This window comes from Phallusia mammillata, chromosome 6 (assembly GCF_965637545.1).
Source record: "Phallusia mammillata chromosome 6, kaPhaMamm4.hap1.1, whole genome shotgun sequence".
NCBI lineage: Eukaryota > Metazoa > Chordata > Ascidiacea > Phlebobranchia > Ascidiidae > Phallusia > Phallusia mammillata.
Genome location: NC_137257.1, coordinates 19232874 through 19246184, shown reverse-complemented (window position 1 = coordinate 19246184; position 13311 = coordinate 19232874). Strand labels below are relative to the sequence as shown.

At 37.1% G+C, this 13311-nt stretch overlaps 2 protein-coding genes and 1 pseudogene across 3 annotated transcripts; all 3 read right to left on the bottom strand.

Annotated features, from left to right (window-relative positions):
* Positions 1 to 259: 259 nt before the first annotated feature.
* LOC145233265 (uncharacterized) lies at positions 260 to 4693 on the bottom strand. Its single transcript, XM_080097961.1, has 4 exons — positions 4539 to 4693; positions 4227 to 4482; positions 3987 to 4167; positions 260 to 3354 (listed from the first exon to the last, which is right to left on the bottom strand). The coding sequence occupies exons 2-4, from the start codon at positions 4320 to 4322 to the stop codon at positions 2984 to 2986; spliced, it is 648 nt and encodes a 215-aa protein (XP_079954087.1). The 5' UTR covers positions 4323 to 4482; positions 4539 to 4693; the 3' UTR covers positions 260 to 2983.
* A 293-nt stretch (positions 4694 to 4986) lies between these two features.
* On the bottom strand, positions 4987 to 8133 carry LOC145233264 (uncharacterized; annotated as a pseudogene). Its single transcript, XR_013861054.1, has 4 exons — positions 7223 to 8133; positions 6827 to 6969; positions 6021 to 6168; positions 4987 to 5965 (listed from the first exon to the last, which is right to left on the bottom strand). The product of XR_013861054.1 is annotated as an uncharacterized LOC145233264 (transcript).
* Positions 8134 to 10468: 2335 nt separating this feature from the next.
* Positions 10469 to 11597, bottom strand: LOC145233419 (cystatin-A-like). Its single transcript, XM_080098140.1, has 3 exons — positions 11167 to 11597; positions 10968 to 11069; positions 10469 to 10680 (listed from the first exon to the last, which is right to left on the bottom strand). The coding sequence occupies exons 1-3, from the start codon at positions 11251 to 11253 to the stop codon at positions 10555 to 10557; spliced, it is 315 nt and encodes a 104-aa protein (XP_079954266.1). The 5' UTR covers positions 11254 to 11597; the 3' UTR covers positions 10469 to 10554.
* Positions 11598 to 13311: the final 1714 nt, after the last annotated feature.

Here is a 13311-nt window from a genome sequence, read left to right as displayed (position 1 = left end):
ATGTAATATCATCGAACTTATTTGGTTCGGACTTGGATGGGGTGCGAACTTCCGAGATTTATCATTGTGTTATGACACGAAAGGTAACACTTTCAAGCATAATTTCAAGTATGATTTTCTATGATGAATCATGCTTGAACGTCGCGTCAGAATCTCTGGTAATCCACACAAAAATTGGGATAAGTCATAGATAAATCATCCTAAATATCCATGTTTGAATCTTCTCCGAACTAATCCCCCAAAACATAAAGTAGGCATCTTATCGTATTTTTATTTTATTGAAAACGAACTTAACGACGATTCATTGTTCTGTGTCCGAATCCGCCCAAGCTTCGGTTGAAGAACCACTTGATGACAAATGGGCCTGGATTCGGAGACGGGCATGCGAGCGTTTTTTGCACAATGTGCTCGAAAATGTGCAGGTCGAAATGTGCGCACATTTTTCGAAAATGTGCAGGTGCCAAAATGTGCAGGTCAAAATGTGCGCACATTTTTTGAAAATGTGCAGGTGCCAAAATGTGCAGGTCAAAATGTGCGCACATTTTTTGAAAATGTGCAGGTGCCAAAATGTGCAGGTCAAAATGTGCAGGTGCCAAAATGTGCAGGTCAAAATGTGCAGGTGCCGAAATGTGCAAGTCATAATGTGCAGGTGCCAAAATGTGCAGTCGCTCAAATGAAGTATTGATATTTAACGTCAAACTATTGTTGTGGTCATAAATTGTGCCAAAAATATTAGTTATAAGTTATGACCTATAAATTAAAATCGGATTTAAGAGAAACTTGTAAAAATGCATGTTGTGTTTGTTAGATATGGCAAAGCGTGAAATTATCTAGCATTCAGGAAATAGGAAACACTGTTTTTCAGACTAGATATGTACACGATCGTCACCTCAATCGGTTTGACTTTATTGTTTTTAATTTAAGGCCTGTTAGCTTGTAGCCTGCCCAGCTTCTATAGATTTTACAATTATACAATAGTATACTCATATGACAGTCCAGCTATTGTTTCCGTCACGCTTGATTAACACTACACGCTTGTCGGATGCTTGCATTGAGTTTGGTGCTTTAAGAGCAAGCAAATGACAAAGCTGGGCTTGTATGGTCAGATTTATGCATCTACCCTGTATAATGTTACTACGTGGTTGTGATTGTGCTGTTGGAGAGTATTTAATGTACGTTTTATCTTTTTAGTACTTCTTTAAACGCTTTGAAGTGATTTTACCTAACATATTAAAGGGTGCATAAAGTTTATTACTAATTGATTTAAAGTCTGGTAAAAATAGAACTTTCCTAACTGGCTGTATCTTTGAACTGATGTTCAACGACTTTGGCCTCGACCAGGAACTCTGGACAGACGAAAGGTCAAGCTTGAACAAAGATCATGTTTTTTTCCAAAGTTACTCATTTTAAACTGTCAACAAAGGGTAAATTTTGTGAATCAAAAATTAAGTTTATTTGAAGAAAAATTCAAGGCACCAAAACAATTGCTAGACATCATAACCACCAAGGAAACTGGTGCAGAAAACACAAGTCAAATTGCTATGATAAGTAACAAAGAGTTAGACACAACAGAGTATTTATGAGGATATGTTTTTTCAAGGCAAAAAACTAGTTTACGGAAGTTATCAAAATTGTCAGCATGTTGTCAACCATGCGACCACAGGGCCAGCTGATTTCTTTAGTGGAGCCAAAGTCTGGAGGTCTCGCTTATCCTTTTATGAGTTACTGCAACTTTTACAAAGTGCGTAAATGCCTGACAGGATGTTTACGGCCAGCCAACAAGCTAGATTTTTACTGCATTGCAAAAGTTACACTGATCCTCACAGAGTTTCCAAAAAAGACATATGTGAAATTCTAGAAGTTGCTGGACTACCATATGAGTATACTGTTATTAAACTCAAAACCAAGTCAAAGACCCAGCTGTCCAGTGATTTTTATTCAATGAAACAAATGAATTATTAGAAAGTTTTCCATCCTTTGGGTTATACTGCACAATTGACAAAAGGACTATATATGTGTCTTTGGAAGAAACTCAAATGACAACATTCAAAAAGAAAAGGACAACCACACAGTTGCCCAACTTAATGTTTGACATTTTTTATTTGTTTGAGGCTCATTTACATGACATAACTTGGTATATGGGTATTTAATTAGGTTAGTTTTGAAACCCACACAAATACTTGATGTGATGCCCTAATTTTAAGTTTGCTAAAACATTCATGTTATTGCTTCTGACTTGCTATTGTGTGGACCAGATGGCTAAAAAGACCTACTGTAGGAATATCATAATACACCAAAATATCATTAGATGCTTTTGCAAAATTTGTAATTGTTTCCTGACTAATATACAGAAACTAGATGATTGCCATTATGAACGAAAAAGGTGTATGTTTCATGTGGGATTGCAAATAAATAAACAAACTAAATCTGGCGTGAACAATTAGAGAGATAAAGAGACTGAAACAGCCAGAAAGAATATTAGGATAGGGAAAATATTTTTTTGAGACCGCTGTGGGCATTCTGTATTATATTTTTGGTAAAAGATATGTACAATGGTAACAAAACGGGTTTAGAAAAGGATAATACTGAGATGTCATGAAAAAAATGATGGATGTGCAATGCAAAAGTATAAGTTCTCACCATTTATATAGGCATCAGTTATTTACCACTGCATTTGTTTGAAACCACATTGTATTTTCAGTTATTTTTGCCCTGAAGGGTCATATTCTGTTCAGTTAAAAAACTTAATCCACTGCATTTAACAAGAAAAATAACATACCTATATAAGTTAATTGATTTGCACAGAACACTATTTAAAATAAAAATGCAGGGAAAGATATATAATAATTATGTAATTGGGACAAAAAATTGTTTGTGTGAAAGGGACAGAAAGACTTTTTTAGTATGAAAGGGAGAAATTTTGGCACCTGCACATTTTGACCTGCACATTTTGACCTGCACATTTTGACCTGCACATTTTAACCTACACATTTTGACCTGCACATTTTGGCACCTGCACATTTTGACCTGCACATTTTGACCTGCACATTTTGGCACCTGCACATTTTGACCTGCACATTTTGGCACCTGCACATTTTGACCTGCACATTTTCGAAAAATGTGCGCACATTTTAACCTGCACATTTTGGCACCTGCACATTTTCGAAAAATGTGCGCACATTTCGACCTGCACATTTTGGCGCACATTGTGCAAATTCTTGCCGTAAGCCCTGTTGTGGATTCGGCCGGCCCGCCTTCCACCCTCCCAGTCGTTCGTTTGAGATAAAACCACAATTATCTCGCCGTTGATTGTGGTGACCTTTTCATTTTTGTAGTCCGTCAGCTGAAGGACATCTGCATATATACAAAGTATCACCACATTTTGAAGTCTGGCGTGGTGTTCTTTATTTTATTCATCATATTTTATGTACTTAGCTGAGCCAGTAACACAAAAATTGCTCAATAGATTCATAAAAGGCTGGCGTTTATGCAAACAGCATGGCCATATAGCTCACTGAGGCAGTAAAAGATCCGGACATGATTGAATCACCGCCAGTTTATGTGGCAGTGCGAGGATACCAACCGCTGAGCGCTGCGCCTCTTAGGTCATAACCTTGCCTATTACTCCCTTCGTGTCGCATCGTTTTGCGTGTGGGGCACAACAGTCAGCGTTCAAACAGTTTTTGGTCTTGCGGCCGAAATTTCAACAACCAATGAGAAACACACTGTGTATTTACGTTTTGATTTTCAATGCATTTGGGTGGGTAAACCCAACTATCTTTTAAATGCTTTGAATTGTTCCAAGCATCTAAATAGGCAGGTTCTTGGCGACTTTGTCAAATATTGCTGTTTGAATTTTTACATTTTGGAAGCCCGCTTTTGGAAGTTTAAAACAATGTGCTCTAGAAGGAGACCCACACCAAAAGTAGATGGTTTAAAAACCAAACAGATATGTTCAAATGGTGAAAACAAGCATTGCAACATACCGATTAGAAGGTTGTACAACTTGCTGTCTTTAAATGCCTTTTTGTTGTGTTGGCGTTTGTAGCCAAGACCAGACCATGAATAAGTGACCACCAACTCCTTTTTCATAAAGAGGCGCAGAAACTCTCGAATTGTGCTGCGCAATCCTTTTCTTTCCACCCTCAATGCTATGGCTTGTTGGTCCTACAAAAAAACTGTTTTTAAATATTTTGCAGAAAATTGTTGTAAGTAAATCTACAAACCTCAATACTTTCAATGGTTTCATTTAGTTCTTCATCATTAGCAGCAGGTTCAACCATGCTAGAATGACAATTAGATAGACTTTGTAAGTTGTTCATCTCTCCAATTTTTTGCACTAGCACATCTCTAGTAAAAGAGAGGTCAGTGCGAAGGCCAGCTATTTGGGTAAGAGACCTTCTCACATCTGCTTGTAAGCCCTTAACACAGTGCCAGATTTCTGTGTATTCAGTGCCTACTGGCAAAGAGGGGGGCAGTTTTCTAAAAAAACACTTTAGGCAGATAATGTTAGACAGATAAACACAAATTTCCTGTACCGTTTTTGTGCTTTTTTTCCTGGCGAAGATATAATATCACGGGGTCGCCTAAAAGGTGATAAAGTTTGTGGACTTGCAGGTGTTACAAATGTTGGTTCATCTTCTGCTGTTGCATCAGATGTATCCGATGTTTTATACCCATTTTCCGCATTGCCTTTTTAATACAGCGATCAAATGAATCTGAAAAATGTTAGTTGTTGTCATTCACACTTGTTTATCTTTACTATATTGCAACATAGGTGCTTGGAACTTACTGGATTGACACAGCACCTCACATTTGTATGCTTTCCAATTCTCCCCTGGAGCGACTTTGTCCCTTGCTTGCTGTTGAATATTGCAACCTGCAGGCCATTTGCATTTAGTGTCAGAAACCATCCAACTTTGATGTACCAAATCAGATTGGCCAGATGAAAACTTTACAAATACAAATTCTTTCATTTTTGCTAAATTTCTAAAAACAAAATTTTCAACTTGAGTGAATAAGTTCAATAGCAACAAACTCCGCCTTGTAAGGCAGCATAACACATTTCACAACATTACTATTCAAATTAACCACACAAATTTTTTTATCTAATGGCCCCAGCCTGTAAACTCCAACAGACACAGATGAAACAGGGTATTTAAATAGTGGTCTGACATGAAGAAAATTTTGCACAATGAAACAAACTGATCCACTTTGACATGCAATAGTGCAAACTTTAGCAACACTGGTGGTCCCATATTTAATGATACAATCTGCTTTGAATTTTGTGTTAATGACACAAGAATTTAACAATGTAGCCATTTTGTAATAAGTTACAGACAAGCCTTCTGTAACATGCAAGGTAATTTCTGGGAGTGTACATTTGTATGCAGTTCCCTTTGCCTTGCCACTGTGCAGAGAATGCGTTGTTGCGACAATATTTTCATTTTGGTGAAACACAAGGCGTCCAATTTGCTGCAAGGGTCGATATCCAGACTGCAAGCAATTTTTTAAGATACCTAAATAACTTTCAAAAGGAAAACAATTAATTTTCTCCAATGACCCATAGTTTAGATAATCATCTGGTAGATGTATGAGACTGTGCACATTATAAGATACAAAACCCTTGCCATACAAAGTAATGGAATCTTTCACAAATTGTTTCAACAATTCACAACAATGGGTAACATCTTCATTTTGAGTGCATGGACTAATTAAAAAGCGCAAGGCAATGACATACTTTAAAAAGTGTTTAAAATACCTTTTTGGAAGAATTTTTTCATTTTTTAGAGTAACCATACCAACATATAGCATAAACAACCGAAATTCAGCAGCCTTCCAATATGCCAATTCTGACAATGGTCTTAATTTCCTGTTAAATTCTACTGGAACCCAGGCTTTTACCTAAAGCAATTTTTGGTTTAGTAAGGCCATTCCTTGGGATGACAATTTTCCTTGATGCTGCCTAAACAAAAGCATTTTTTCAGCATTTTTGGCTTTTTTTGCATGTAAAATTTTACCTTCGAATTCCTTTCCACCTTGAAAGGAGCCGCTTCATGACCCCAAGGCAACACAGGTGCATATAGTCCAGCACAAATCCAGTAACCATTTTAACCTTGTACTTCGCAAGGTGTGACTCTCCTTTAAGGTGAGATTTGTCTTGTTGTGCTACAAAGGCATTATCAGTTCTTAGCGGACAGTTTGTTTCAAGCAAACATACATGGCCCGATGCAGAGTCATATTGTCCATGAACTACACATCTTTCACAACAACTATACCCAGAATGGCTCTTAATACTTTTCAATGAAGACCATGCTGGAGCATCACACACATAAATGCCATTGCCAAGTAATGAGAATATTCTTTTTCCATTAATGATGTTGTTTTCTTTAATTTTTTTAACATCACTCAAGAAATGTTTGAGAAACAACTGAACTGGGGGCATTTCTCTATTGCTTGATTTCTCAGTGGAATAAATCCCAGCACATATTGGCCGCATTTTTGCTTTATAAATTGTCAACAGAATTGGATATAGTTTGAAGTCAGGGGAATGATTAAATAAGGGTAATCCATCAATGTTAATTAAAAGACAAAATGATATATTGCCTTCAACATCCTTGTAAAAATGTGACAACATTTTTGTAAGTGAATTAATCCAATTTGGAAAATGTACATACAGTCCATCCTCCATGGGCTCATAAGAAATGTTTGGTTTGGGAAAGAGGCCTTTATATGATTTTGGAAGCTCATCATGAATGCTATGTAAGCTTTTTAGAAGTCTGGTTATAGACATTTATTTGTTCCACATGTTTACTTGATAACATACTTGAATCACTTTCTTGTTCTTCAATTTCCTGCAGGTCTGCAGTGTGATCAGTGTCACTGGAAGAAGCATTTAAAATATTTATGCCACCAACTGCAGCAGGTCTTTGTTTATTCATCCTTTTTTTCCTGATCCATTTCTGTTTTCTTGATAAATGGTCATATGGTTTGTAATCTGTTCTTAGACTTTTACTACGAGGCATTAGATCAAATGACAAGACAATTTAATGCTGCAATTTAAATCTAATAAAAACACAGATTAATTTTAATGTATTAATCACAATACATTCTCTCAACACCATAGCCACAACAGCATAAATCTGCTGTTTTCCTAACCAAACCAATCCAAACTTTACAAACAATTTACAATTTTCGTTAGCATTATCATTTTGCTACCAACCTTGATGCCAACATCAGCTCACAACCACAAGACACAGCGTGGCGTCTGCGAGCACATGGTCGCACGCAGTCCCGGATGAACTTGAAAAAAAGGCAAACGGAACAAACAATTCTCGTTGTAATACCATATATTACTTACAACTTGTTTAGTATTCCGTAGTAATACGACCACATTAAAAGCTGCGAACCTGCGATACCGTTAAGCAAACTCTCCGATCCCGCGTTGGCAATTCCCGCCGTTTTCAAAAATTTTGAACAAAGAAAAAAGACGCGTGCCGGGCGTGAATTCCCAAGAGAGTTAAAATGAGTTTTATCTAAATAATTCGATTCGCTACGCGTGATAGCTTTTCTCTTGAGCTGTTGCTCAGATAAGCAATAGTTTTTCAGCCACCAATCCAAACCGTCTTGTGGCGATTTACAAACTATCAAAATGAGTACAGTAGCAAGCTTCAAATAATGATTATTATTTGCAAACAGTAGCCTATGCGTATAATGATTGGAAATAGGCTACGCTTACTAAATGTCTAGCAGAAGTTTCTTGGTTAAAATTAATCAAAGAGCTGATTCAAAAACACACACGGAAACAGTAACAAACATTGCCCGGAAACCAAAACTTTACCACGATTGTAACAATTTCGCGCTAGAAGGTTTCAACGAAATCCTAAAATAATTGGTAAAAATTGCACACTTTCTTCGGCACGGATATGTCAACTTTGTTGACCAATAGTTCAAGTTGTTCAAGGAAACTTCAAGCCTAATTCATGTTAAGTATTCGTTAAAAGTCCAGATATCGGAAGATACATGGCTTGTTAGCTATATTCCAAGGATATATCCTTGATTTTTGTTTGAAATATCGGCGAAAAAGCCAACACGTGATATCCTAACATAACCCGAGTTTAAAACAAGTAAAATCATACATGATATTGGGATAACACACGGAAAAAGTTTGCCTGGGAACGTATAATGCAAGAAACGAGAAACATCAAAAGACTTGCGGAAAATTTAGTTGGGGGTAAATTCACAAAAGGGGTCCGTCACTACAAAAGGTTAGGAACCACTGGTTTAGGTGGTACGCAGCGATGGAAAAAAGTTGTCAGGTGGTATGCGATCAGTATAATATTGAGAAATACTGATTTAGCAGATGCTTTACGTTATATGCGGTTGCTGTTGATCTTTTGTGTTATCACAACATTGCAATTATCACCTCCTTGTTTTGTGTGTTACGTCATATCCCGGAAATGACTTTGTATGTAGCCAATGACACTGTCTGGAACATAACATTACACACATATATGTGGTAACACGTATTATTGATCTAACGTTTACAACGTGTATCCATTTGTGAACAAATAGGATATTTTCACAAAATTTTACAAACAATCCAAACCAATAGAGTTTCTAGGCTTCAAAAAAAAAACTCGTTATGTCCAGGTATACAACACAATAGACAATTGGTCTTGAACAAGGCGTTTTTGGAGAAATGGACTGATGAAAGATATGTCTCTTTATAGGTCAGGCGTCTCAGACCCAGCTCCTGCCGTTCGTCTCCGGATTTTTTCTCATGAGCTTCGAACCCAAGACAGCCTCGGGGACGAATCCCGATCGTTTTTTTTATGTCTGTGTATGGTTCAGGCGCGCCGGACCATTCGGCTAAGTTCCGAATAGCTGCTTCGTATTTTCTTGCATCAAACGCTAGCGCGACCCGGCGGATATTAAATGTTGCTATGTTTCAATTCCAAATAAATCCAAACAAGCAACAAAGACGTCGATTTCCAGCCTAAAGATCTATACTCAGTGTTACTGATGTTGTTTCTAACTTTCTTATGTAACATTTCATTTTAGCTGCAATCAACAATAAAAGTAAGCTTTGACAGTCCTGAACACAATAGAAAATCTAGCCAGAGACAAACCAACTAACGATTACTTTACCGTGTAAGATGCAACGATGCCAGGTCTCGTGCTAACGGTTAAACAACGTTTTAATCGTATCAGGTCTTATCTGTTGAAGCTGCCACCCTTCGACCAGTAGCGTCGAAAATGTGCGTAGTTTGAAAACTGACGGGAAGGTCGATGAAGCAAAGGCCAGAACGGAAAATGATAATATTAGTTATAACAACGAACCAAGTGTCCTGTGAAACATTCGAAATTTCAAATGTGGAAACATTCTCTGGTGTTTTGGAACTTGATGATTAGATGCGATCGTGCATGACATTTTTGTGATTTCTAAAAAAGCATGGTTATATCCAACACAAAAAAGTTGCAAATCAACATTTTTTTAACTACTTACGTGTCGTTGGGCTGTAAAGTGTGCCGCGAAATGAAAATATAGTTTGTTAATGCGCCGTATGTTTAAAAGTTTTAGAACCACTGCTGTGATGTGATGGCAGCTAAGATACACCGTGGTTATGTAAAGCACGGTGTTAGCCGAAAATGTGTAACTTTGCGACGTTTTTAAATGTAATTGATGAATACCTAATAAGTGACTGCTGGTGCAAAAAATAGACTGGTGCGTGCAAATGAGACGTAAATAGGTTGCAGTCTAGTTTGAAGATAACACCTTAAAAGAATGCTAATTTTCCACAGAAATTGTGTAACATGTACGCGGCTAATGTAGAACATTCCAATCTATTATATTTTATGTCATCATAACATTGCAATCAGAACCTGTTTGTTTTGTGTGTTAACGTCATATCCCGGGAGTACCTTTGTATGTAGCAGCCAATGACACTGTCTGATGGAATATAACAATACACATATAAATACTGTACCCAATTTTACTAAACTAACTTCTACAACCTATAACCATTTTCACAAATAAGCCAAGGCAATTACATTAGACTTTCGAAGGATCAATAAATTTGTCTTATTTATTTGTATCATTATTGGGCAGTTACTGATACCAATTAAGGTGATTTAAACCGATCAACAACTGTCTACATAACGTCAGTGTAAAAAACGGTATCGGGTAATCCTGATCTTCACCTAATCCGGAAAATAATGGGGCCTGATCGTGTCCGGATTAACCGATGTTTACTGATTAAGTCTCGCGCACATAAGCTAAACCACTGTGTGAGAGTTTTGACTTTTCGTGTAATTCTTATTACGGGGTTCTGAGCCTTTGTACAATTAGCGAACAGTCTCCTGTCGAGTAGGGTTTTCAGGTTTGTTTCGCAAGGATAAAATGCTTGGAAATGGCATCAAACAAAATACACTTTTCATTTCGACTCATTTATTTATCTATCAAGTTATTAACATAAAAAAGTACAAGGGCGCCGACTAATTTTATACATATTTCCTGGTTACACATTAATTTGTTTAGTGGGTGTGTTGCTTCTACTCAAAATATGTGATTTCATCGTTTTCTGTATGGTTTGGTTGTACACCCATAAGTTCGAGGCCAGTGTTGTTCAGCTTCTCGTAGACTTTGATCACCACGTAGCCTTCCCTGTCGATTTGAACCTGCAAAATCAAGCCACTGGCGTTTAAATTCTCGTCTCATTGACATGTTAATTTTAGCTCATTGTTTAAAAACGTCCTCAAAATGAAAGAAAAAAATGTTGATGGATTAGTTCACATAAGGATCCCCAAATTTAAAAAAATATGATAACATAAAATAGGAGATCGATATGCTCGCAAAGATAAGCAACTGAACTTCTGACTTTTAAATAAGTAGCAGTGAATGGTTTGATTAATTTCTAATAAAAAAAACTATGTTAAACATCTTTATCTACGAGTAAATAATTTACCTTGATATAGTACATGATCCCTGCTACAACCTGTGTTTTGTAAGTAAAAGCACGGAAGATAACAAAGTGTTCAGGTAGCTTGACAGCAACTTCATTTCTTACCTTCAGAAAGAAAAAAAAATTGATTTGCATGGAATCATTTTAGATTGTCCAGGCAATCGCCAAATTTAGTTACAAACAAACAAATGTGTATTCTTACCACATCTGCAAGTAGTTGAATTTGCGCATTCGCACTTTTTAGCTCACTTAATCCTCCAACTTTGGTATCCTGCTGTTGCTCTGACATTTTTTTTATTTCAAGGCAAGTATCACTTTTTCATTTGGATAGGTAAAATGCACAATCTTGTGTGGTCCAATTTTCAAATGCTTAGCGTTATATATATATGAGGCTTTGAACACCTTTCTTCAAACGTAATTGTTTTGTATTTACATGGTTACTGTATGTATTTTATGTCATCATAACATTGCAATCAGAACCTGTTTGTTTTGTGTGTTAACGTCATATCCCGTGAGTACCTTTGTATGTAACCAATGACACTGTCTGGAATATAACAATACACACATACATGTTGTACCAAATTTTACTGAACTAACGTCTACAACCTATAACCATTTTCACAAATAAGCCAACCCAATTACCATAGACTTTCGATGTATCAATAAATTTGTGTTATTTATTTGTATTATTATTGGGCAGTTACTAATACCAATTAAGGTGATTTAAACCGATCAACCACCGTCTACATAACGTAAGTGTAAAAAAAACGGTATCGGGTAATCCTGATCTTCAGCTAATCCGGGAAAAAATGTGGCCTAATCGTGTCCGGATTAACCGATGTTTACTGTATTACTTTGTTTGCTTGATTAGTAAATGACACAATCTTGCTTGTGGTCCATTTAGCAGATGCTTTACGTTATATGCGGTTGCTGTTGGTCTTTTGTGTTATCACAACATTGCAATTATCACCTGCTTGTTTTGTGTGTTACGTCATATCCCGGAACTGCCTTTGTATGTAGCCAATGACACTGTCTAGAACAAGGGTTCTTAACCTGGGGTGCACGCACCCCAAGGGGTGCGAGAACTGTTCCAAGGGGGTGCGGGGATGCTGAATCTTTGAGGTTGATTAGGTCTATTCTATTTAAGCAATTACAGAAGAGGGAGCGAAAATTGGTTAGTGATTTGAAAGGGGGTGCGAAAATTGGTTGGTAATTTGAAAGGAGTGCAGCAAGGAAAAAAGGTTAAGAACCACTGGTCTAGAACAGTGCTCCGCAACCGGTGTGCCGCGGCACAATGGTGTGCCGCAAGACGATGCTGGGTGTGCCGCCGCAAAATCGTAAGTTTTTGTTTTAAGTTTGTTTTTGTGTTATTTAACATCATAGCAAATGCTACAGTTCACAACACCAAACTAAAGCTACACTACTCACTACACATTCATGTTTTGTTAAGTCATAATATACTTTATAATGGCTTAATGCAAAGGTCTCAAAACTCAGGTGGAATGCCCTGTCAGACCACCGATGACAAGAAACAATCATTCTTTATTAGTAATGAGCTAGAAATAAACGCGACGTTTTAATCGTATGATGGAAATACGGCCCTTTACTAACGTAAAAAATGTTTTTGGCCCTCAAAGAAGTTTAAAAACTCTGGCTTAATGCTTTTTTTCAAATCGCATTTTTGGTTCGGGTGTGCCGCCGAACATTTGAAGCTTGTATGGTGCGACGTGCGTGAAAAAAGGTTGCGGAGCACTGGTCTAGAATATAACATTGCAAACATATATGTGGTAACGCGTATTATTGATCTAACGTTTATAACATGTATCCATTTGTCACCAAATAGAATATTTTCACAAAATTTTACAGATAATCCAAACCAATATAGAGTTTCTAGGCTTCAAAAAAAAACTGGACAAACTCGCTATGCTCAGTTATACAACGCAATAGACAATTGGTCTTGAATAAGGCGTTTTTGGGGAAATGGACTGATCAAAGATATGTCTCTTTATAGGTCAAGCGCCTTAGACCCAGCTCCTGAACTTCGTCTCCGGATTTTTTCTCATGAGCTTCGAACCCAAGACAGCCTCGGGGACGAATCCCGATCAGGTTTTTTATGTCTGTATGGTTCAGGCGCGCCGGATCATTCGACTAAGTTCCGAATTGCTGCTTTGCATTTTCTTGGATCAAACGCTACCGCTAAACGACGGATATTAAATGTTGCTATGTTTCAATTCCAAATAAATCCAAACAAGCAACAAAAACGTCGATTTTCGGCCTAAAGATCTATACTCGATTTTACTAATGTTGTTTCTATCTTTCTTATGTAACATTTCATTTTAGCTGCAAT

What these genes read in the sequence shown, in the direction of transcription:
- LOC145233265 (XM_080097961.1), bottom strand. Translation starts at nt 4,322, where the DNA reads ATGAACAACTTACAAAGTCTATCTAATTGTCATTCTAGCATGGTTGAA. An exon ending in AAACCATTGAAAGTATTGAG is followed by an intron (nt 4,168 to 4,226) that starts GTTTGTAGATTT and finishes GTTTTTTTGTAG; the next exon opens with GACCAACAAGCCATAGCATT. An exon ending in GTTGTACAACCTTCTAATCG is followed by an intron (nt 3,355 to 3,986) that starts GTATGTTGCAAT and finishes GTATATATGCAG; the next exon opens with ATGTCCTTCAGCTGACGGAC.
- LOC145233419 (XM_080098140.1), bottom strand. Translation starts at nt 11,253, where the DNA reads ATGTCAGAGCAACAGCAGGATACCAAAGTTGGAGGATTAAGTGAGCTA. An exon ending in TTCAACTACTTGCAGATGTG is followed by an intron (nt 11,070 to 11,166) that starts GTAAGAATACAC and finishes TTCTTTCTGAAG; the next exon opens with GTAAGAAATGAAGTTGCTGT. An exon ending in GGATCATGTACTATATCAAG is followed by an intron (nt 10,681 to 10,967) that starts GTAAATTATTTA and finishes TTGATTTTGCAG; the next exon opens with GTTCAAATCGACAGGGAAGG.